Source organism: Phyllobates terribilis, unplaced genomic scaffold (genome assembly GCF_046119375.1).
Source record: "Phyllobates terribilis strain yellow unplaced genomic scaffold, ASM4611937v1 Scaffold_10__3_contigs__length_209671492, whole genome shotgun sequence".
NCBI classification, from domain to species: Eukaryota; Metazoa; Chordata; class Amphibia; order Anura; family Dendrobatidae; genus Phyllobates; species Phyllobates terribilis.
In genome coordinates, this window is record NW_027362770.1 from 160,732,774 (window position 1) to 160,756,095 (window position 23,322).

Sequence of the window (23,322 nt, forward strand, 5' to 3'; positions counted from 1 at the left end):
TCAGCTGCTGCAGAACCTCATAATACACCTCAGCTGCTGCAGAACATCATTATACACTTCAGCTGCTGCAGAACCTCATAATACACCTCAGCTGCTGCAGAACCTCATAATACACCTCAGCTGCTGCAGAACAGCAAAATAAACCTCAGCTGCTGCAGAACCTCATAACACACCTCAGCTGCTGCAGAACCTCACAATACACCTCAGCTGCTGCAGAACCTCATAATACACCACAGCTGCTGCAGAACCTCATAATACACCTCAGCTGCTGCAGAACATCATTATACACCTCAGCTGCAGAACCTCATAATACACCTCAGCTGCTGCAGAACAGCAAAATACACCTCAGCTGCTGCAGAACATCATACTACGCCTCAGCTGCTGCAGAACCTCATAATACACCTCAGCTGCTGCAGAACCTCATAATACACCTCAGCTGCTGCAGAACATCATTATACACTTCAGCTGCTGCAGAACCTCATAATACACCTCAGCTGCTGCAGAACATCATTGGTGAATGTGATGACTGCAGACATTGACCATTTTTGATCATTTCTTCCTCATTACAGATGGATAGATCTTGCAGAACCTCATCTTATAAGGAATGGCGCCCCCCAGTGGTATTGCATCCTGTTATGGGCAGGTATATACAGTATATATATTGCCCTGAGCTCACACACTGCTGTAATCTCACACTTCTAGAGCTTGTTGTGTTTCCTCCATTCAGCATCAGCCTCTGACAATTCCCTAAAGATCCTTATAATTGAGCAGGGAGTGCTGCGCATGCGCCTGAGTTCTCATTTCCTGCACTGGCGCCTAGTGGCCACCAGATGGAGCCGGAGAGGTGGATTGCTGCAGCCTCAGCATTACATCATCGCTCCTCCGAGCATCCTGCATCCCCCGCATCCACACTGGCCCCCCATCACCTGCTGCAGCCCCGAGCATGGCCGAGAGTGAGGCAGACACCCCCAGCACTCCGGTGGAGTTTGAGAGCAAGTACTTTGAATACAATGGCATCAGGTTACCCCCATTCTGCAGAGGGAAGATGGAGGAGATTGCAGACTTCCCTGTAAGAGAGAATGACATCTGGATTGTTACCTATCCCAAATCAGGTAAATGCAAGAACAAGAAAAGCCTCTGAGGGGTTAATATTCATGTGCATGGTCTGCAATGGGTGGGCACAGGAGGGGGTGAGGCTGGCATGAGTCAGCTGGTGAGGAGGGCGTCTGTCTGCAGAGGGAGACAGGTAACTTTCATTGTATGTGATGTGATGACACCTGGGTCCATCCATAAGGGTCGTCGCAGGAATGTGCCCCCCACGACTGACATCCTGGGCTGCCCACTGGTATTCCTCTTCTTCCTGTTTACTCCCCGGTTTCTTAGGGTCAATAATTGGGTCCTGAGCGAATCTTCCTAAGATTGGACCCTGAGCGAATCTTCCCAAGATTGGGCCCTGAGAGAATCTTCCCAAATTTGGGCTCTGAGCTAATCTTCCCAAAATTGGGCCCGGAGCGAATCTTCCCAGGATTGGGCAATGAGCGAATCTTCCCAAATTTAGGCCCTGAGCGAATCTTCCCAAATTTGAGCCCTGAACGAATCTTCCCAAATTTGGGCCCTGAGCGAATCCTCCCAAATTTGGGCCCTGAGAGAATCTTCCCAAAATTGGGCCCTGAGCGAATCTTCCCAAATTTGAGCCCTGAGAGAATCTTCCCAAATTTGAGCCCTGAGCGAATCTTCCCAAGAATGGGCCCTGAGTGTATCTTCCCAAATTTGGGCCCTGAACGAATCTTCCCAAGATTGGGTCCTGAGTGAATCTTCCCAAGATTGGGCCCTGAGCGAATCTTCCCAAGATTGGGCCCTGAGCGAATCTTCCCAAATTTGGGCCCTGAATGAATCTTCCCAAATTTGAGCCCTGAGCGAATCTTTCCAAGATTGGGCCCTGAGTGAATCTTCCCAAGATGGGGACCTGAGAGAATCTTCCCAAATTTGAGCCTTGAGTGAATCTTCCCAAAATTGGGCCTTAAACGAATATTCCCAAGATTGGACCCTGAGTGAATGTTCCCAAAATTATTGGGCCCAGAGCGAATCTTCCCAAGATTGGGTCCTGAGTGAATCTTCCCAAGATTGGGTCCTGAGTGAATCTTCCCAAGATTGGGTCCTGAGTGAATCTTCCCAAGATTGGGCCCAGAGCGAATCTTCCCAAGATTGGGCCCAGAGCGAATCTTCCCAAATTTGAGCCCTGAGTGAATCTTCCCAAAATTGGGCCATGAACGAATCTTCCCAGATTTGAGCCCTGAACGAATATTCCCAAGATTGGACCCTGAGTGAATCTTCCCAAAATTATTGGGCCCAGAGCAAATCTTCCCAAGATTGGGTCCTGAGTGAATCTTCCCAAGATTGGGTCCTGAGTGAATCTTTCCAAGATTGGGCCTAGAGCGAATCTTCCCAAATTTGAGCCCTGAGTGAATCTTCCTAAAATTGGGCCATGAACGAATCTTCCCAGATTTGAGCCCTGAACGAATATTCCCAAGATTGGACCCTGAGTGAATCTTCCCAAAATTATTGGGCCCAGAGCGAATCTTCCCAAGATTGGGTCCTGAGTGAATCTTCCCAGATTTGAGCCCTGAGCGAATCTTCCAAAAAATTTTTTGGGATAGATTTGTTTGAATTGGCCAACATAAAATTGAAAGTGGCACCGATCGCTGCGTTAAAGACGTTTATTAATGTACCAAGGCCCCAAAGCATAAGAAACGGATAGGATCCTAAGAAACCACTTTAAATTTCCATCATTGCAGCCTTTAAAGAGAATCTGTCACCAGGTCAAATGTGTCAAATTCTTGCTCTTGTTTTATTCCCGCTTCTTCCCTGAGTATTCAGTTTTTTTTTCAAAAAAACGCTATTTTTTCATGGTCTTTACCTCGTGGGCGTGGCTCACAGGTTAATTATGCAGAGCATCTAAAGACACGCCCCAGAGGATCCTGCAAGCCACGCCCCATTTTTTAAAAAAATGTTTTAAATATTCGCTCAGGACCCAAATATTGACCTAAGAAGCTAGGAATAAAGGGGAAAATGAGGATTCCAGCCAGCAGGGCATGGGTTAACAGTGTGCAACCAAAGATGCCAGTCTGGGGGCACATCCCTGCGGTACCTCCCGTGGCCCTCAGCATTAAGCCAGCGGTAGGAATGATTTTCCTTTTATTTATTCTCATTTTTGCTGGCATCCCCAAAATAATAATTAAAGCTGCTCTCGTTCATCCCATTCAACTGAAAAGCCAGTTTTTAATACTATATTTCACCACTAGTGGCCACTGCAGGGTAAATGTCTCGCCAGCTGTAGCTTCTCGTAGCCATATCAGTAAGATATTCTCATAATTAGTGGGGGTCTGAGTGATCACACATCTATCCCCTCTCCTGCAGAAAGGTTTGGGACATGATTAGAAAAACTCCTCTAAAAACAACGCCCCCACCTGCCAACAGGTCATGTACGGTATTGCATCCCAATTTGCTTCAAAGGAGCTGAGCTGCTTTACTAGAATACACCCCATAAGTGCTGGTTCTGGAAGATGGCAGTCGTGTTTTTCTTTTTTAATCCTGGACTACCCCTTTAATCTGTGTAATTAGTATGCACCCCGGAGGCACTTATGTAAGTGGATATGAATAAATGATGAGAGATGAAGCTGCCGAACGCCATGGAGCGGACGCTCTGCTCAACATGAAAAATAATTGCACACAGAGAAGTATTTTCATCAGAAATTAAAGGGATTTTCCAACATTTTGCTTAGTATAGGTCATAAATAGAAATTTTGTGGCGGTTCGACGCCCAGTATCCCCACTAATCAGCTGTTTACAGGTCCACTGTGTAGTGGCCATTTCTAGGTACTGCAGCCCAGATCACTGCAATAAGAACTAAGCTGCAGTACCCAAGAACGGCCACTACACAGTGTATGGCGCTGTGCCGTTCCGGGTCTGTACGTTGTGTACATCTGGCTGTCGTGGGAGCTGTTAACAGCTGATTAGTGGGGTTGTCGGGTGTCGACCTCCACTAAAATGGAGCTATCCAGAATATTAGCCATCAATGTCAAAGTCCTGGACAACCCCTTTAAAAAGGACCTGTGAAAAATGTCCAGTTTTTGTTGCTATTTTGTTCCCACTGTCCCACGAGTATTCCAGTTTTGTTTTGTTCTTATTAAATCCGCCATACGGTTCCTGAGATATGGGCATTTTTTATTTATTCATAATTATTATGGTCTTTACTAAGTGGGCGTGGCTCCCAGGGTAGGCAGAATAGCCTATAGACACGCCCCCGAGGATCCTGGGCGCAACAACCTTTTGGTTAAAGGCCATAAATATTAGTACTAAATAAAAAAAAATAGTTTTGAATCACACCGTTCACTTCACCAAATAATAAAGGGCAGTAAAATGGGGAAGAAAAGAGAAAAACAGAACCAAACTTGTAGCGTTTTTTTTGTTTGTTTTTTTTAATTTAAGTGTAAAAAATCTATTTTGACGCCATTTTTTGAGACCAAGAACTTTTTGGAGTTGAGTGAGAGACAAACTAATGTTATTATTGGTTCCATTTGGAGACACATTTGATATTTTATTGATCGCCTTTTAATGCATATTTTTTTGGAGGGGGGTTACAGCGAATGAAAAATTGACAAATCTGTTTTTCTATGTTTTTTGCATTCATTGTGCAGGTAAAATAATTTTACATTTTGATGCATCGGACTTTTTTTTGGGTGCGGATGTTCCAAATATATATATAAAACAAAAAATAGGAAACAGCGCAAAAAGTATTTCGGTGCAAAATAATCCCCCCAGGTACATACCGGTCCTTTAAGTATCCATGCAATAATATGGAGGCAGCACACAGAATAGAATAAAGGGATAAGGTTTAATAGCCCATACGGCAACGTTTCGGTCCAAAATTGTGGAGCTTTCTAAAGCGGTCCACAATTTTGGACCGAAACGTTGCCGTATGGGCTATTAAACCTTATCCCTTTATTCTATTCTGTGTGCTGCCTCCATATTTTTGCATATATATATATATATATATATATATATATATATATATATATATATATATATATATATATACAGTACAGACCAAAAGTTTGGACACACCTTCTCATGTAAAGATTTTTCTGTATTTTCATGACTATGAAAATTGTACATTCACACTGAAGGCATCAAAACTATGAATTAACACATGTGGAATTATATACTTAACAAAAAAGTGTGAAACAACTGAAAATATGTCTTATATTCTAGGTTCTTCAAAGTAGCCACCTTTTGCTTTGATGACTGCTTTGCACACTCTTGGCATTCTCTTGATGAGCTTCAAGAGGTAGTCACCGGAAATGGTCTTCACCTCACAGGTGTGCCCTGTCAGGTTTAATAAGTGGGATTTCTTGCCTTATAAATGGGGTTGGGACCATCAGTTGTGTTGTGCAGAAGTCTGGTGGATACACAGCTGATAGTCCTACTGAATAGACTGTTAGAATTTGTATTATGGCAAGAAAAAAGCAACTAAGTAAAGAAAAACAAGTGGCCATCATTACTTTAAGAAATGAAGGTCAGTCAGTGCGAAAAATTGGGAAAACTTTGAAAGTGTCCCCAAGTGGAGTTGCAAAAACCATCAAGCGCTACAAAGAAACTGGCTCACATGAGGACCGCCCCAGGAAAGGAAGACCAAGAGTCACCTCTGCTTCTGAGGATAAGTTTATCCGAGTCACCAGCCTCAGAAATCGCAGGTTAACAGCAGCTCAGATTAGAGACCAGGTCAATGCCACACAGAGTTCTAGCAGCAGGCACATCTCTACAACAACTGTTAAGAGGAGACTTTGTGCAGCAGGCCTTCATGGTAAAATAGCTGCTAGGAAACCACTGCTAAGGACAGGCAACAAGCAGAAGAGACTTGTTTGGGCTAAAGAACACAAGGAATGGACATTAGACCAGTGGAAATCTGTGCTTTGGTCTGATGAGTCCAAATTTGAGATCTTTGGTTCCAACCACCGTGTCTTTGTGTGACGCAGAAAAGGTGAACGGATGGACTCTACATGCGTGGTTTCCACCGTGAAGCATGGAGGAGGAGGTGTGATGGTGTGGGGGTGCTTTGCTGGTGACACTGTTGGAGATTTATTCAAAATTGAAGGCATACTGAACCAGCATGGCTACCACAGCATCTTGCAGCGGCATGCTATTCCATCCGGTTTGCGTTTAGTTGGACCATCATTTATTTTTCAACAGGACAATGACCCCAAACACATCTCCAGGCTGTGTAAGGGCTATTTGACCAAGAAGTAGAGTGATGGGGGGCTACGCCAGATGACCTGGCCTCCACAGTCACCAGACCTGAACCCAATCGAGATGGTTTGGGGTGAGCTGGACCGCAGAGTGAAGGCAAAAGGGCCAACAAGTGCTAAGTATCTCTGGGAACTCCTTCAAGATTGTTGGAAGACCATTTCCGGTGACTACCTCTTGAAGCTCATCAAGAGAATGCCAAGCGTGTGCAAAGCAGTCATCAAAGCAAAAGGTGGCTACTTTGAAGAACCTTGGAATGTTGAGCTCGGAATGTTGAGCTCGAATGCTGAGCGGTGTATGTATTAGCACACCCAAACACTGTATATTGACAGAAAGCAGCCAATCAGTGGTGGGGGTGTGGTTGGACTAGGAGGCATGAGACAACTAGTCCTGTAGTGATAATCTCCTGCTGATTAAACACTGATGTTATTGAAACAACAGCATACAGACCAGTAAGTGACGCATCGCTGGAATTGGGGACTCAGCCCCTACATCATGCTGATCTCAGATTACATAGCAAAAACGCCCTTTGCTGTCATTAGTTCTTCAGTTCTTGAAGGAACTCAGCAGGAGGTTGTTCCAGACATCTTGGAGAACTGACCACAGATCTTCTATGGATGTCGCTTGTGCAAATCCTTCTGTCTCTTTTCAATCGATGTGGAATCACATGAAGAGACAGAAGGATTTGCACAAGCGTCATCCACAGAAGATCTGTGGTCAGTTCTCCAAGATGTTTGGAACAACCTCCTGCTCAGTTCCTTCAAGAACCCAAGAACTGATGAAGACAAAGGGAGGTCATCTTGGACCACAGGAGGACTAAGACGACAGTCATGGGGATAGAGGCATTCGGCAGACCCCCAGCTTTTATGGTAACCTATTGGCCCCAAATCGCAAAAGGGAGTCGATGAGCCTCCCAAAGGGCTTCTCTAAGGGGTGTGTCCTTACAAAGTCTGCACTGATTGGACAAGTGTTTGAGCGTGTAGGGACACGCCCCCTAGGGGGTAACACCTACCCTGCTGCTTATTTCTACATTTCCAGGAGGTGTAACAGAGGGAGGAAGAAACAATGCAAATCTCTAAGAATAATTACATTATGCGGAATACAACAAAATACTAAAACAGCCGTGTTAGGGGAAGTGACGGATCCTCTTTAAAGTGCCATCTATTTGATGGCCCTTAAAAATTAAAGGGATTGTGCCATCAGGACAACCCATGACTTTAGGACCCAATCTAGAAGATGTCCTCCACGCAATGAGCCTCGCCACCAACATCATAGATTGTAGCGCCACCAACATTAGTTTCAGTGAAGTGTAATACTACATTCCACCTGTGGGGGCAGTGCATTATTCCTTGAGTAAAATCAACTGATTGTAGGGGATTTCATCAGTATTCAGAGTCAACATCTGAGAACAGACCCCAAAACAAAGGTGGTAATGAGTCAATCACTTTTCTATGTTTTGTCTGTCCTCCTGCAGGGACGAGCTTGCTGCAGGAAATCGTCTACTTAGTGAGTCAGGGAGCCGACCCCGATGAGATCGGACTGATGAACATTGATGAGCAGCTGCCCGTCCTCGAGTATCCGCAGCCCGGACTGGATATAATCAAGGTAAGGTCTTCTCAGGGGTCTAAGAGAATATACAGAGGAATTTATGTCCCCTGACCATTCAGACAAGAAAGGGAACGTGTCATCACAAAATTAGAGTTTTATGTTAAATATATATATTTTTTAACTTTTAGTAAAAAAAAATAAATAAAATCTTCCAGATTGTGATCAGAAATCTTGCAATTTTACTAGACTCATACATCCTGTTTTGAAAAGAATACTCTTCAGTTGTTTCATAATCATCACAGATAACCTGCCATTACAATACTTTCACTAGACTGATAACACCTCTATATACGGTAGATAACACAGAATCCGCCATTCACAATAGTTGATATCACAGCTCACCTCCTCCTCCTGTACAATGACTGATAACACCTCTATATACAGTAGATAACACAGGATCCACCATTCACAATAGGTGATGTCACAGCTCACCTCCTCCTCCTGTACAATGATTGATTACACCTCTATATACAGTAGATAACACAGGATCCACCATTCACAATAGCTGATGTCACAGCTCACCTCCACCTCCTGTACAATGATTGATAACACCTCTATATACAGTAGATAACACAGGATCCACCATTCACAATAGGTGATGTCACAGCTCACCTCCTCCTCCTGTACAATGACTGATAACACCTCTATATACAGTAGATAACACAGGATCCACCATTCACAATAGGTGATGTCACAGCTCACCTCCTCCTCCTGTACAATGATTGATTACACCTCTATATACAGTAGATAACACAGGATCCACCATTCACAATAGCTGATGTCACAGCTCACCTCCACCTCCTGTACAATGATTGATAACACCTCTATATACAGTAGATAACACAGGATCCACCATTCACAATAGGTGATGTCACAGCTCACCTCCTCCTCCTGTACAATGACTGATAACACCTCTATATACAGTAGATAACACAGGATCCGCCATTCACAATAGGTGATGTTACAGCTCACCTCCTCCTGTACAATGACTGATAACACCTCTATATACAGTAGATAACACAGGGTCCACCATTCACAATAGATGATGTCACAGCTCACCTCCTCCTCCTGTATAATGATTGATAACACCTCTATATACGGTAGATAACACAGGATCCACCATTCACAATAGGTGATGTCACAGCTCACCTCCTCCCCCTCCTGTACAATGACTGATAACACCTCTATATACGGTAGATAACACAGGATCCGCCATTCACAATAGGTGATGTCACAGCTCACCTCCTCCTGTACAATGACTGATAACACCTCTATATACATTAGATAACACAGGCTCCACCATTCATAACAGGTGATGTCACAGCTCACCTCCTCCTGTACAATGACTGATAACACCTCTGTATACGGTAGATAACACAGGATCCACCATTCACAATAGGTGATATCACAGCTCACCTCCTCCTCCTGTACAATGACTGATAACACCTCTATATACAATAGATAACACAGGGTCCACCATTCACAATAGGTGATATCCCAGCTCACCTCCTCCTGTACAATGACTGATAACACCTCTATATACAGTAGATAACACAGGATCCACCAATCTCAATAGGTGATATCACAGCTCACCTCCTCCTCCTGTACAATGACTGATAACACCTCTATATATAGTAGATAACACAGGATCCACCATTTACAATAGGTGATAGCACAGCTCACCCCCCCTCCTGTATAATGACTGATATCACCTCTATATACAGTAGATAACACATGATCCACCATTCACAATAGGTGATATCACAGCTCACCCCCCCTCCTGTATAATGACTGATATCACTTCTATATACAGTAGATAACATAGGATCCACCATTCACAATATGTAATGTCACATCTCACCTCCTCCTTTTTCTGTACAATGACTGATAACACCTCTATATACAGTAGATAACACAGGATCCACCAATCTAAATAGGTGATATCACAGCTCACCTCCTCCTCCTCCTGTACAATGACTAATAACACCTCTATATACAGTAGATAACACAGGATCCACCATTTACAATAAGTGATGTCACAGCTCACCTCCTCCTCCTGTATGACTGATGACACCTCTATGTATAGTAGATTAGAGCATGCTCAGAGAACGCTTCTATAGAAACTAATCAGTTCTTTGTGCCCAAGAGTTATTAGAAGTCTAATATTAAGCCTAGTGGACAGTGTGAAAATTGCAAGATTATTTATTTTATTTTTTAATACAGTGAAAATGAACAAACTCTTTAAGATTATATCACCTGGATTGAATAATTTCTAAACTTTAGCAGCAATGATCATGATATTCCCACCTTGGCTTAATGGTTGGTCCCTATTGCCGAGTCTGACATTAGTAAAACATTTTCCTAAGCTGTTCCACCCTTTAGCTTTGTAAAATATTGCAATACCAAAATCAGCCTGTGGCCAAGAGTGGCGCTGTTTCTAACATATGTTTTTCTAATCCCATAATATCTCTTTAAATCTTTGTAACGCTGTTCTCTATGTTCATAATATTTGATGTATATTTCCTTTGGTCCAGGAATTAACATCTCCTAGACTTATAAAAAGTCACCTCCCGTACCGTTTCCTGCCTACAGACCTGCACAATGGAGAGTCCAAGGTGAGGAGCCACCACTGATGGATTTAGTGTGGTCACTTAATAGAGAGAGGTTTCTGGAGAACCCGTCCTGTCTCCTGGATTACACTGACAACATAATAATTTGAATGGACACCGTGTAATACTTCATTTCTCCAGCGGGGGAGCTGTAGGGAAATTGAACACTTACTACTAGGTTTCCTCCTGCGATCACAGCTGATCACTGAGAGTCAGAGGGACGTTGGCATCAGCTTATTCTGAAGTAACCCTTGTAACAAGTAGGAATTCCCCGGGACCCCTTTTTTTAGATTCCCTGGAGGGGGCTGAATGATATCTAAGACCTCAGTGGGCTGTAGTCACACACATACAAACCAACATTTTAAAACAACTTTAGGACATTTAAGCACCACCCGGAAATACCCCAAAAATTTACAGGAACGCCCACTTATGGGCCTGGTTTGGCAAAAGCCCTGCCCCCTTTTGGGGTACTGTGTTGTCAAAATCAAGGCTGTTGGCAAGTATGGTCTTCCGATGTTTATAACCTATGTCATTTTATTACAGGTTATCTATATGGCTCGTAATCCCAAAGACCTCGTAGTGTCTTATTACCAATTCCACCGGTCCTTGAGGACAATGAGCTACAGAGGGACCTTTCAGGAATTTTGTCGGAGATTCATGAATGACAAATGTGAGAAAAAAATGTTTTTTTTTACATTTCTGTACTTTTTTTTAATGTACTATTGATTTATGTTCTGTAAACAAGTGAATATAACATTGCAATACATCTCATTGGAGAAATCTGCTTCTTTCTCCACTTATGAGCCACTTCTTCATTCACTTTGAAAAACTGCTAAAATCTATCTTGCTTAAGACAAGACAGGCTGTGAGTTAAGAGAGAGACACGCCTCAATCGTGCTGTTGCTTTTATCTCACTCTAGTGCTGGATTCACATCTACACTGCTCAGTACTGCTGTATTATGTCCTCCAGTCTTCCATGCTGCTGCTACTTATGAGCATATACTACATAGAGACAGGAGAGCAAGAATCCCTCATGTCTTATGAGACACTTTTTCATTCACTTTGAAAAACTGCTAAAATGTATCTTGCTTAAGAAAAGACAGACTGTGAGTTAAGAGAGAGACACGCCTCGGTCGTGCTGTTGCGTTCTAGTAAGGGATTTGTCTCACTCTAGTGCTGGACTCACAGCTACACTGCTCAGTACTGCTGTATAATGTCCTCCATGCTGCTGCTACTGATGAGCATATACTACAAAGAGATAGGAGAGCAGGAATACCTCATGTCTGTGTGTGGTGTGTCTGCAAGACTTCCATAGAAGCTAGTTTCCATGCACTAGCTTAGAGACAACTGAAAATTAAAAAGAGAGCCTGCAGGGGAGAAAACTGGTGAAAAATGCAGGGAAAATTTGTGAAAAATGCAGGATGCAACCCATATAATGGGTAGAAATAGTATTATTCCTCATGTACATACAGTTATGGCCCAAAAGTGTTGGCACCCTTGAAATTGTTCCAGAAAATGAAGTTTTTCTCCCACAAAATTATGGCAATTACACATGTTTTGTTAGACACACGTTTATTTCATTTGTGTGTATTGGAAATCACATAAAAAAAACAGAAAACAAGGCAAATTGGACATAATTTCACACAAACCCCCAAAAATGGGCCGGACAAAATTGTTGGCGCCTTTCCAAAATTGTGGGTAAACAACTTTGTTTCCAGCATGTGATGCTCGTTCAAACTCACTTGTAGCAAGTAACAGATGTGGACAATATGAAAATCACACCTGAAACCAGATAAAAATGGGAGAAGTTGACTCACTCTTTGCATTGTGTGTCTGTGTGTGCCATACTAAGCATGGAGAACAGAAAGAGGAAAAAAGTACTATGTGAGGACTTGAGAACCAAAATCATTGAAAAATATCAACAATCTCAAGGTTACAAGTCCATCTCCAGAGACCTTGATGTTCCTTTGTCCAAGGTGCACAACATAATCAAGAAGTTTACAACCCATGGCACTGTAGCTAATCTCCCTGGACGGCAGAGAAAAATTGCTGAAAGGTTGCAACGCAGGATAGTCCGGATGGTAGACAAGCAGCTTTAATCAAGTTCCAAAGAAATTCAGGCTGTCCTGCAGGCTCAGGGTGCATCAGTGTAGGCGCCAACTATCCATCGACATTTGAATGAAATGAAACGCTATGGCAGGAGACCCAGGAGGACCCCACTGCTGACACAGAGACATAAAAAGCTAGACTTCAGTGTGCCAAAATGAATGTGAGTAAGTCAAAATCCTTTTGGGAAAGTATCTTGTGCACAGTTGATACCAAAATAGAGCTTTTTGTTAAAGCACATCATTCTACTGTTTACCGAAAATGGAAGTAGGCCTACAAAGAAAAGAACATAGTACCTACAGTCAAATATGGTGGAGGTTCAAAGATGTTTTGGGGTAGTTTTGTTGCCTCTGGCACTTGGTCCTTAACTGTGTGCAAGGCATCATGAAATCTGAAGATTACCAAAGGATTTTGTGTCGCAATGTACTTCCCAGTGTCAGAAAGCTGGGTTCTTGTCCTAGGTCATGGGTCTTTCAGCAGGACAATGACCCCAAACATACTTCAAGAAGCCCCCAGAAATGGATGGAACAAAGCGCTGAAGAGTTCTGAAGTGGCAGTAATGAGTCCGGATATAAATCCCATTGATCACCTGTGGAGAGATCTTATAATTGCTGTTGGGAGAAGACGCCTTCAAATATGAGAGACCTGAAGCAGTTTGCAAAAGAAGAGTCCAAAATTCCAGCTGAGAAGTGTAAGAAGCTGATGGTTATAGGAAGCGATTGATGCAGTTATTTATTACAAAGGGTGCGCAACCAAATATTAAAGTTGAGGGCGCCAACAATTTTGTATGGTCCATTTTTGGGGTTTCGTGTGAAATTATGTTCTTTTGTGTTGCTCCAATATACACAAAGGAAATAAACATGTGTATAACAAAATGTGTGTGATTGCAATAATTTTCTGGGAGAAAAACTTAATTTTCTGGAACAATTTCAAGGGTGCGAACACTTTCAGCCATGACTGTACACAAGATACCTGAAAAGACAGGAGCGTCTTAACAATAGAGCATAAAAGTCCTGAAATCAGAGAAATGGCATTCAGTCATTGGCTTGTTATGTTTTCCTGATAACACCCTGGTGTTTATTTTCTGTAGTCACCACTAGGGGGCAATCTCTATATGACTTTTATTCAGGTTAATAGGAACTGTATACAGCTGAATACAGATCAGCCCCTAGTGGTGGCAAATGGAAGCTAATATTTTTCCAAGTTTTATATATGTTTAGTTTTTCGCGCCTCATTTGATATCTGTTTGTAAAGGGTTAGCCTATGTTTTTTTGTATGACTGATCCCATTGATAGGCCCCATCCAGGGCACTTGTCACACACTTGACCTAGCGGTTACAATATACTGACTATTCTCGTCTCTTTCCTTCTCCAGTGGGTTATGGTTCATGGTTTGACCATGTCCTAGAATTCTGGGATCATCATTTGGACACGAACGTACTTTTTCTCAAGTATGAGGATATGCACAAGGTGTGAGATCCTGGTCCCATCATTTATGCTGTCATAATATAGCAGTATATATAATATAGTATATAATATATATATATATATATTGTGCCTTTCTTACCAGGACCTGGGCACCATGGTGGAGCAGCTGGTGAGATTCCTGGGTGTCTCATATGATAAAGCTCAGTTGGAGTCCACGGTAGAGCATTGCCACCAGCTAATCGACCAGTGCTGTAATGCCGAGGCGCTTCCAATCGGCAGAGGTGAGATCCAGTGTGAACATAATGTTGCAACTCAAAGGGGTTGTCAAACTTTGGAGACTTTTTTTTTTTACTTAACTGCATGTATTTAGGGCTAAAAATCATTTTTCAATTTGGTTTCATTAAAAATGTTGCTCCGTTTGCCTTTCATAGCCTCAGCGTGCAGAATGAGTTAACTGAGAATCCATCAGTGAGCTCCTTCAAATGGAATAGTTTGTCTTTTTCTGATCTCCTCTCAGCTGATTCATGGCCACAAACCAAAGCAAGAAATAAACAGCCTGTAAATGCAATATACTGCAAGATTTTTAATGAAACCCAATTGCAAAAATTTATTTTTAGCATTTAAGTAAAAAAAAAATAAAAATAATGATGACCTATCTTTGGGGCTGGTCAATAATCTAAGATCAGTGGGGATCAGACTCCAAAACGATCAGATGATTGGGAGGGTCTCGAAATGAAACAGCGCCATAGAGTGTGTAGTGGCCATGAGTGGTACTGCAAGCTCTTTTTTATACAAGTAAATGGGCCATGGCACATTTTTATTTCCATTGCGTATGGCTTTTGCCAGCCATTTGTTTCCCAAGGCCTTTAATTATTTTTTCGTTCATTTTTTGTTAATTTGGTTCGTGATCATTTTATTATTTTTTAATGTAAAAAAAATTATATTTTAAATTTTAATTTTAAATTACTTTTATGTCTGTATTTTTCATGCTTTATTTATTTCTTGAATCATTTATGTTCTTTCCATTTTTTTCCTTTCCGTCTTGGATATTGTCTTATTTTTCAGTTTTGTTTTGCTTTCTTTTAGCTCATTGGTTGTTTTCATTCTGAAGATTCAGTTCTTCTTTAGCTTGTATTGCATGTGCCCCAGTTACAGGAACGCAGCGCGCGTCAGGTGGGTGTCTCATAAATAATGCCGCAGGTCAGCTGCCCGTATGCTCAGATTTAAAAGGAACACTTCACCTTTTTTGTTAACAGTGATTAATATTGTCAAGAAATCTGCTGCAAAACACATTGGTCCCTGACACTACGGCTCATTTTCTGCCCATGTCTACCATTTTACTGTCTTGTTAAAAAATAAATTCATTTCTGAGCAAAGATCAACTGCCAAATATGGAAAATTCCTTTAAATGGAATGTCCCATTAGAAAATTACCTATTTTTTATGATAAATAGTTTTTTAAAGTTTTTGATATATGTATTTTTGTTTCTACATGAATAAAAATTCTTGAATAAAATAAAAAATACAGAAATGTTGCAATTTTCATACTGACCATTAGGCTTTATATTAGACTCATGCTTACTGTGCTGTACAGAAGACTTTTCAGCAGTCTCATTATGATCACAGAAAGCTTTAAAATGACTGTTAACACAGTATCCACCATTCACAATAGGTGATGTCACAGCTCACCTCCTCCCCCTCCTGTACAATGACTGATAACACCTCTATATACAGTAGATAACACAGGATCCACCATTCACAATAGGTGATATCACAGCTCACCTCCTCCTCCTCCTATACAATGACTGATAACACCTCTATATACAGTAGATAACACAGGATCCACCATTCACAATAGGTGATGTCACAGCTCACCTCCCCCTCCTGTACAATGACTGATAACACAGGATCCACCATTCACAATAGGTGATGTCACAGCTCACCTCCTCCTCCTGTACAATGACTGATAACACAGCATCCTCCATTCACAATAGGTGATGTCACAGCTCACCTCCTCCTCCTGTACAAAGACTGATATCACAGGATCCACCATTCACAATAGGTGATGTCACAGCTCACCTCCCCCTCCTGTACAATGACTGATAACACAGGATCCACCATTCACAATAGGTGATGTCACAGCTCACCTCCTCCCCCTCCTGTACAATGACCTTTAGCATGATGAGTGCATTCTCATTAAATTGCTGCTAATGTGCATGTGCCCAAAAGGATGTAAGAGTTTAGTGTTAGGCCTAGTGGACAATATGAACATTACATTTTTTAGATATATAAATATACGAAAAATGTAAAAAAATACTTTTAAGATAAAAAAGTTTTTACCAGTAGGAGGAGCTGTGATCTGTGACTTTGTTCAGTTACAGTGCCCACAGTGGGTGAAGGTGAAGGCTATTTAATCTGAGAGCAGCATAATGTAGGGGCGGAGAGCCTGATTCCAGTGATGTGTCACTTGCTCAGCAGTTTTCTGTAGTTTCAATACAATCAGTGTTTTATCAGCAGGAGATTATCACTGCAGGACTAGGTGTTGTGTGCCAGGCAGTCCAGCTAATCTCTGTGTAACCCCGGTAACTTGCTGGCAGTGTACAGAGGAAGCAGCCAATCAGTGGTGTGGGCGGGGTTATACACAGCTCAGCATTCCGAAATTTGCAGTAGAAAAAAAAATGAGATTCTATCACAACTGTTGCACCCAGTAAACTAAGTGATACATCACTGGAATCAGGGTCTCTGCCCCTACATAATGCTGTTCCCTGCCACATCTTCAGCATAAAAAACAGGGATTCTATCAAAACTACATCAAGCAGTCCAGTAAGTGACACATTGCTGGAATCAGGGTCTCTGCCTCTACATCATGCTGCTCTCATATTACATAGCAAAAACTTGATGACAGATTCACTTTAAAGGACACTATGCAATACCCTATTCCTCCTGTGGGGGAGATGTAGGGAAATGTAACACTTGTTGTCAGCTTTACCTATAGATTCCATATTTTTCATGGATGTCCTAATCAGTTTATTATAGTTTTTTTTTTATTATTATTAAACAAAGGGGGTTGTCCAAAGTGGAGAATCCCTTTAATTGAACTTAAACTGTGGCTCATCAGTAATTTACTGGCGTCTCTGCCATTGAAGCTCCCGGTGATCGCCTCCTTTTAAGGGTAAAATAGAAGATATTGTAAAAATCAATCAACCCTCTAAAAAGGGAAAGAAAGTCTAAAAAAAAAATATATAGATTTTTTATTCTATTTATTTTTATTATTTATATTTATTTTATTTGTTATTATTTTATCTACTCCCATCAGGTCTCCAATGATCATGTGGTAGATGATTAGGAAGGGGTTAGACAATTTCTCTGAGTCTATAGCACCACACTATCCACATGCTGTGTGCGGTATTACTACTGAGACTCCTATTTAATTCAGTGCAGCTGAGCTGTAATACCGGACACAACCTGTGCATAAGGGGTGGCGCTGTTTCTGGGAAAAAAAATATTCTAAAATATCCTTACTACCTCTGCCCAACGCTGCCCCCTATGGACAATTGACGGGAAAATTGTCAAATTTAACTGCAGTTTTTAACTTTTATTTTTTTGGCTTTTCAGGCAGGGTCGGCCTGTGGAAAGACATTTTCACCGTTTCGATGAATGACAAATTCGACCTGGTGTATAAACAGCGGATGGGAAAGTCGGATCTGACCTTTGACTTCAGCCTATAGGAAACGCATGCATTAATCCCGCGTATCCGCCCGACGAGCTGCACAATCTTCTGTAATTACCCCATGTTACACTTTCACCAGAACCGCTCCCAGGCCGTGACCCGTCTCTCAGTATTTCATTGCTTGTATCTTCTTCTATCCACGGAGCAGTGATTGCTGACACATCCGGTGCCGGGTACTGACGGCGGTACCGGGTACCGTCCGGGAGCCGCCTCATATAGGGTGCGCCCACTCTCTCTTCTCTCTTTATCTTTGTGGAGTTAATAGTTTCTCGTATTTTCTAGCGCTTTTCAATGGAAAATATCGTCAGAACCTTTGATAAATCAGATTCCGGTGGCGGAGCGGATGGACGGCCGGGGCGGCCGATGCTGAATGCTGTGTGTGAATCGCATCTCAGGGCTTTGTGGTCGCATTGGTCGTCTGGTTTGTGTCATCATTCCATAGAAATAAAATCTTAATCTTATATATCAGCTTGGAGTTTATGGGGTTTTTCTTTGAGATTATTGGGGCCCATTTACCCCGATGCCAGGGACCATTGGTTGAGGTGACCAGTGGGGGGACAGGAGTCCCCGAGTTCTCTGCTTCTTCCCAATATGCAGGATGTGCCAGGCTGGTATCGGCCTCTGCTCACCAACCAGGTAAAATATGGCGACTGACAAGTACCAAGAGCTTCCAAGAATAAAGCTGCCGCCGCCTGTGTGTTTGGCAGGCATTTGCCTTTGATGTGGAGCGGGGAGAGGGCACAATTTGTGGCACTGATTTATAGGGCATTATGTGTGGCGCTGATTTATGGTGGCACTGGTATATTTAGGGGGCATAACATGTTGTGCTGTTATATATGTAACATCCCTGGCGGCGTGCTGGCATGGCTTACCACCTCCCACCATGCAAGACCGCCATCTTACCTATCAGTCCTGGCTGCACACTTTGCTCCAGTACCTGCTGTGTGCATGTCTCTTGTCTGATTGCTTAGGGCGGCGGCGAGGTTACTGCCTGATTCTTATAGTTACTGTGTGCGCAGTCCTAATGCCTCCCCAGCCTATTGCTGTGAGTCACTGGATACTTAAACCCCCTCCACTCAGTAGGAGGTGCCTGAGCAACACTTTCTTTCAGTGTGTTCTGTGCAACTGAGTTGCCAGGTCCTGTCTTGTATCTTTTCTGTTTCCGCCACCCTGGGGGCTGAGTACCCAGGCCTGTCACCTGTATCTGTGATGTCTAGTCTGTTCCGCCACCCTGGGGGCTGTATACCCAGGCCCGTTGCCTGTATCTGTGACTTCTAGTCTGTTTCCGCCACCCTGGGGGCTGAGTTCCCAGGCTCGTTCCTGTATCTTGTTACTGGTTCAGTTCCTGTCTGAACAGTGTCCTAGCCCGTTACTTGTTTGTCTCTATGTTCGTATCTTCCCTTTTCCTACAGTGTCTGAACCTGCACCTAACTCCAACTCGTTGTCTCTGTACTTCTGTTTGTGAGTTTAGTGTCCACTCGCTACTTCATTGTAAGTACCTTGTGTGTATCTGCTCTGCTTGTCTACCGTACCTGCGGGTTTTGCTCTGCTCTGCTTGTCTACCACACCTGCGGGTTTTGCTCTGCTCTGCTTGTCTACCACACCTGCGTGTTTTGCTCTGCTCTGCTTGTCTACCGCACCTGCGGGTTTTGCTCTGCTCTGCTTGTCTACCGCATCTGTGGGTTTTTCTCTGCTCTGCTTGTCTACCGCACCTGCGGGTTTTGCTCTGCTCTGCTTGTCTACCGCACCTGCGGGTTTTGCACTGCTCTGCTTGTCTACCGCACTTGCGGGTTTTGCTCTGCTCTGCTTGTCTACCGCACCTGCGGGTTTTGCTCTGCTCTGCTTGTCTACCGCATCTGCGGGTTTTGCTCTGCTCTGCTTGTCTACCGCATCTGCAGGTTTTGCTCTGCTCTGCTTGTCTACTGCACCTGCGGGTTTTGCTCTGCTCTGCTCGTCTACCGCACCTGCTTGGTTTGCTCTGCTCTGCTCGTCTACCGCACCTGCAGGTTTTGCTCTGCTCTGCTCGTCTACCGCACCTGCGGGTTTTGCTCTGCTCTGCTTGCCTGTCGCACCTCCGGCTCTGTTCCTGTATCCCAGTCTGTACCGGTCCCTACCCTCCCTGCGTTCCTACCTGCCAGTACCCACCTGTCTGTATGCCAGCCGTGCCTGTCGGTATCCGCCTGTCTGCATGCCAGCTGTGCCTGCTGGTACCCACCTGTCTGCATACCAGCCGTGCCTGCCAGTACCCACCTGTCTGCATGCCAGCCGTGCCTGCCGGTACCCACCTGTCAGTATGCTAGCCTAACCTGCCTGTTCCTGCATTCCCCGGTGTGGGTCAACAGCTGTGACCGGGGTCTGACCTGGAGTAGCACCTGGTCCCTCTGCTCGGTTCCTCCCTTGTTCACGGAGTTGACTGAGCTGCCGTGCGACCTTGGTCGGACCGAGTTGATACTTAGTCACACCCCTCCAGGCACTCCTCGGTACATGGTCTAGTGAGATCACTATCACTAACCACGCTCACGCCAGTCAGGCCGGGCGTGTGCGTAACAATATACAGGGGGTATAATATGTGGTGCTGTTATATACAGGGGGTATAATGTGTGGTGCTGTTATATGTAGGGGGCATAATGTGTGCTGCTGTTATATATAGGGGGTATAATGTGTGCTGCTGTTATATACAGGGGGGCATATTGTGTGGTGCTGTTATATGTAGGGGGCATAATGTGTGGTGTTGTTATATATAGGGGCATAATGTGTGGTGCTGTTATATACAGAGGAGTATTGTGTGGTGCTGTTATATACAGGAGGAGTATTGTGTGGTGCTGTTATATACAGGAGGAGTATTGTGTGGTGCTGTTATATACAGGAGGAGTATTGTGTGGTGCTGTTATATACAGGAGGAGTATTGTGTGGTGCTGTTATATACAGGAGGAGTATTGTGTGGTGCTGTTATATGTAGGGGGCATAATGTGTGGTGCTGTTATATACAGAGGAGTATTGTGTGGTGCTGTTATATACAGGAGGAGTATTGTGTGGTGCTGTTATATACAGGAGGAGTATTGTGTGGTGCTGTTATATGTAGGGGGCATAATGTGTGCTGCTGTTATAAATAGGGGGTATAATGTGTGCTCCTGTTATATATAGGGGGTATAATGTGTGGTGCTGTTATATATAGGGGATATAATATGAGATGCTGTTATATACAGGGGGCATAATGATTGGTGCTGTTATATACAGGGGGTATAATGTGTGCTACTGTTATATACAGGGGATAGAATGTGTGGTGCTATTATATATAGGGGGCATAATTATTGGTGCTGTTATATACATGGTATATAATGTGTGCTGCTGTTATATATATATATATATATATATATATATATATATATATAGGGGGTATAATGTGTGCTGCCCTTATATACAGGGGGCATAATGATTGGTGATGTTATATACAGGGGGTATAATGTGTGCTACTGTTATATACAGGGGATAAAATGTGTGGTGCTATTATATATAGGGGGCATAATGATTGGTGCTGTTATATACAGGGGACATAATGTGTGGTGCTGTTATATACAGGGGGGCATAATATGTGGTGCTGTTATATATAGAGGGACGTAATCTGTGGTGCTGTTATATGTAGGGGGCATAATGTGTGGTGCTGTTATATACAGGGGGGCATAATGTGTGGTGCTGTTATATACAGGAGGAGTATTGTGTGGTGCTGTTATATACAGGAGGAGTATTGTGTGGTGCTGTTATATACAGGAGGAGTATTGTGTGGTGCTGTTATATACAGGAGGAGTATTGTGTGGTGCTGTTATATACAGGAGGAGTATTGTGTGGTGCTGTTATATACAGGAGGAGTATTGTGTGGTGCTGTTATATACAGGTGGAGTATTGTGTGGTGCTGTTATATACAGAGGAGTATTGTGTGGTGCTGTTATATACAGAGGAGTATTGTGTGGTGCTGTTATATACAGGAGGAGTATTGTGTGGTGCTGTTATACACAGGAGGAGTATTGTGTGGTGCTGTTATATACAGAGGAGTATTGTGTGGTGCTGTTATATACAGGAGGAGTATTGTGTGGTGCTGTTATATACAGGAGGAGTATTGTGTGGTGCTGTTATATACAGGAGGAGTATTGTGTGGTGCTGTTATATACAGAGGAGTATTGTGTGGTGCTGTTATATACAGGAGGAGTATTGTGTGGTGCTGTTATATACAGAGGAGTATTGTGTGGTGCTGTTATATACAGGAGGAGTATTGTGTGGTGCTGTTATATACAGGAGGAGTATTGTGTGGTGCTGTTATATACAGGAGGAGTATTGTGTGGTGCTGTTATACACAGGAGGAGTATTGTGTGGTGCTGTTATATACAGAGGAGTATTGTGTGGTGCTGTTATACACAGAGGAGTATTGTGTGGTGCTGTTATATACAGAGGAGTATTGTGTGGTGCTGTTATATACAGGAGGAGTATTGTGTGGTGCTGTTATATACAGGAGGAGTATTGTGTGGTGCTGTTATACACAGGAGGAGTATTGTGTGGTGCTGTTATATACAGAGGAGTATTGTGTGGTGCTGTTATATACAGGAGGAGTATTGTGTGGTGCTGTTATATACAGGAGGAGTATTGTGTGGTGCTGTTATATACAGGAGGAGTATTGTGTGGTGCTGTTATATACAGGAGGAGTATTGTGTGGTGCTGTTATATACAGAGGAGTATTGTGTGGTGCTGTTATATACAGGAGGAGTATTGTGTGGTGCTGTTATATACAGGAGGAGTATTGTGTGGTGCTGTTATATACAGGAGGAGTATTCTGTGGTGCTGTTATATACAGGAGGAGTATTGTGTGGTGCTGTTATATACAGGAGGAGTATTGTGTGGTGCTGTTATATACAGAGGAGTATTGTGTGGTGCTGTTATATACAGGAGGAGTATTGTGTGGTGCTGTTATATACAGGAGGAGTATTGTGTGGTGCTGTTATATACAGGAGGAGTATTGTGTGGTGCTGTTATACACAGGAGGAGTATTGTGTGGTGCTGTTATATACAGAGGAGTATTGTGTGGTGCTGTTATATACAGGAGGAGTATTGTGTGGTGCTGTTATATACAGGAGGAGTATTGTGTGGTGCTGTTATACACAGGAGGAGTATTGTGTGGTGCTGTTATATACAGGAGGAGTATTGTGTGGTGCTGTTATATACAGAGGAGTATTGTGTGGTGCTGTTATATACAGGAGGAGTATTGTGTGGTGCTGTTATATACAGGAGGAGTATTGTGTGGTGCTGTTATATACAGGAGGAGTATTGTGTGGTGCTGTTATACACAGGAGGAGTATTGTGTGGTGCTGTTATACACAGGAGGAGTATTGTGTGGTGCTGTTATATACAGGAGGAGTATTGTGTGGTGCTGTTATATACAGAGGAGTATTGTGTGGTGCTGTTATACACAGGAGGAGTATTGTGTGGTGCTGTTATACACAGGAGGAGTATTGTGTGGTGCTGTTATACACAGGAGGAGTATTGTGTGGTGC

General features: G+C 43.1%; 1 protein-coding gene across 2 annotated transcripts; it reads left to right on the plus strand.

Annotated features, from left to right (window-relative positions):
- The first annotated feature begins 805 nt into the window (after positions 1-805).
- Positions 806-18,250, plus strand: SULT4A1 (sulfotransferase family 4A member 1). 2 transcript variants are annotated; one of them, XR_012250870.1, is made up of 8 exons: positions 806-1,112; positions 7,778-7,908; positions 10,446-10,526; positions 11,064-11,190; positions 14,001-14,095; positions 14,196-14,334; positions 15,140-15,226; positions 17,668-18,250. XR_012250870.1 is itself a non-coding variant. In XM_073649330.1 (7 exons), exons 1-7 carry the CDS (start codon positions 944-946, stop codon positions 17,778-17,780), a joined length of 855 nt encoding a protein of 284 aa, XP_073505431.1. In that variant the 5' UTR covers positions 806-943; the 3' UTR covers positions 17,781-18,250. The 2 variants fall into 2 exon arrangements, 1 of the variants encoding a protein (XP_073505431.1); XM_073649330.1 differs by lacking the exon at positions 15,140-15,226.
- The last annotated feature ends 5,072 nt before the right edge of the window (positions 18,251-23,322 follow it).

What these genes read in the sequence shown, in the direction of transcription:
- SULT4A1 (XM_073649330.1), top strand. Translation starts at nt 944, where the DNA reads ATGGCCGAGAGTGAGGCAGACACCCCCAGCACTCCGGTGGAGTTTGAG. An exon ending in CCGGACTGGATATAATCAAG is followed by an intron (nt 7,909 to 10,445) that starts GTAAGGTCTTCT and finishes CCTTTGGTCCAG; the next exon opens with GAATTAACATCTCCTAGACT. An exon ending in GAGATTCATGAATGACAAAT is followed by an intron (nt 11,191 to 14,000) that starts GTGAGAAAAAAA and finishes TTCCTTCTCCAG; the next exon opens with TGGGTTATGGTTCATGGTTT.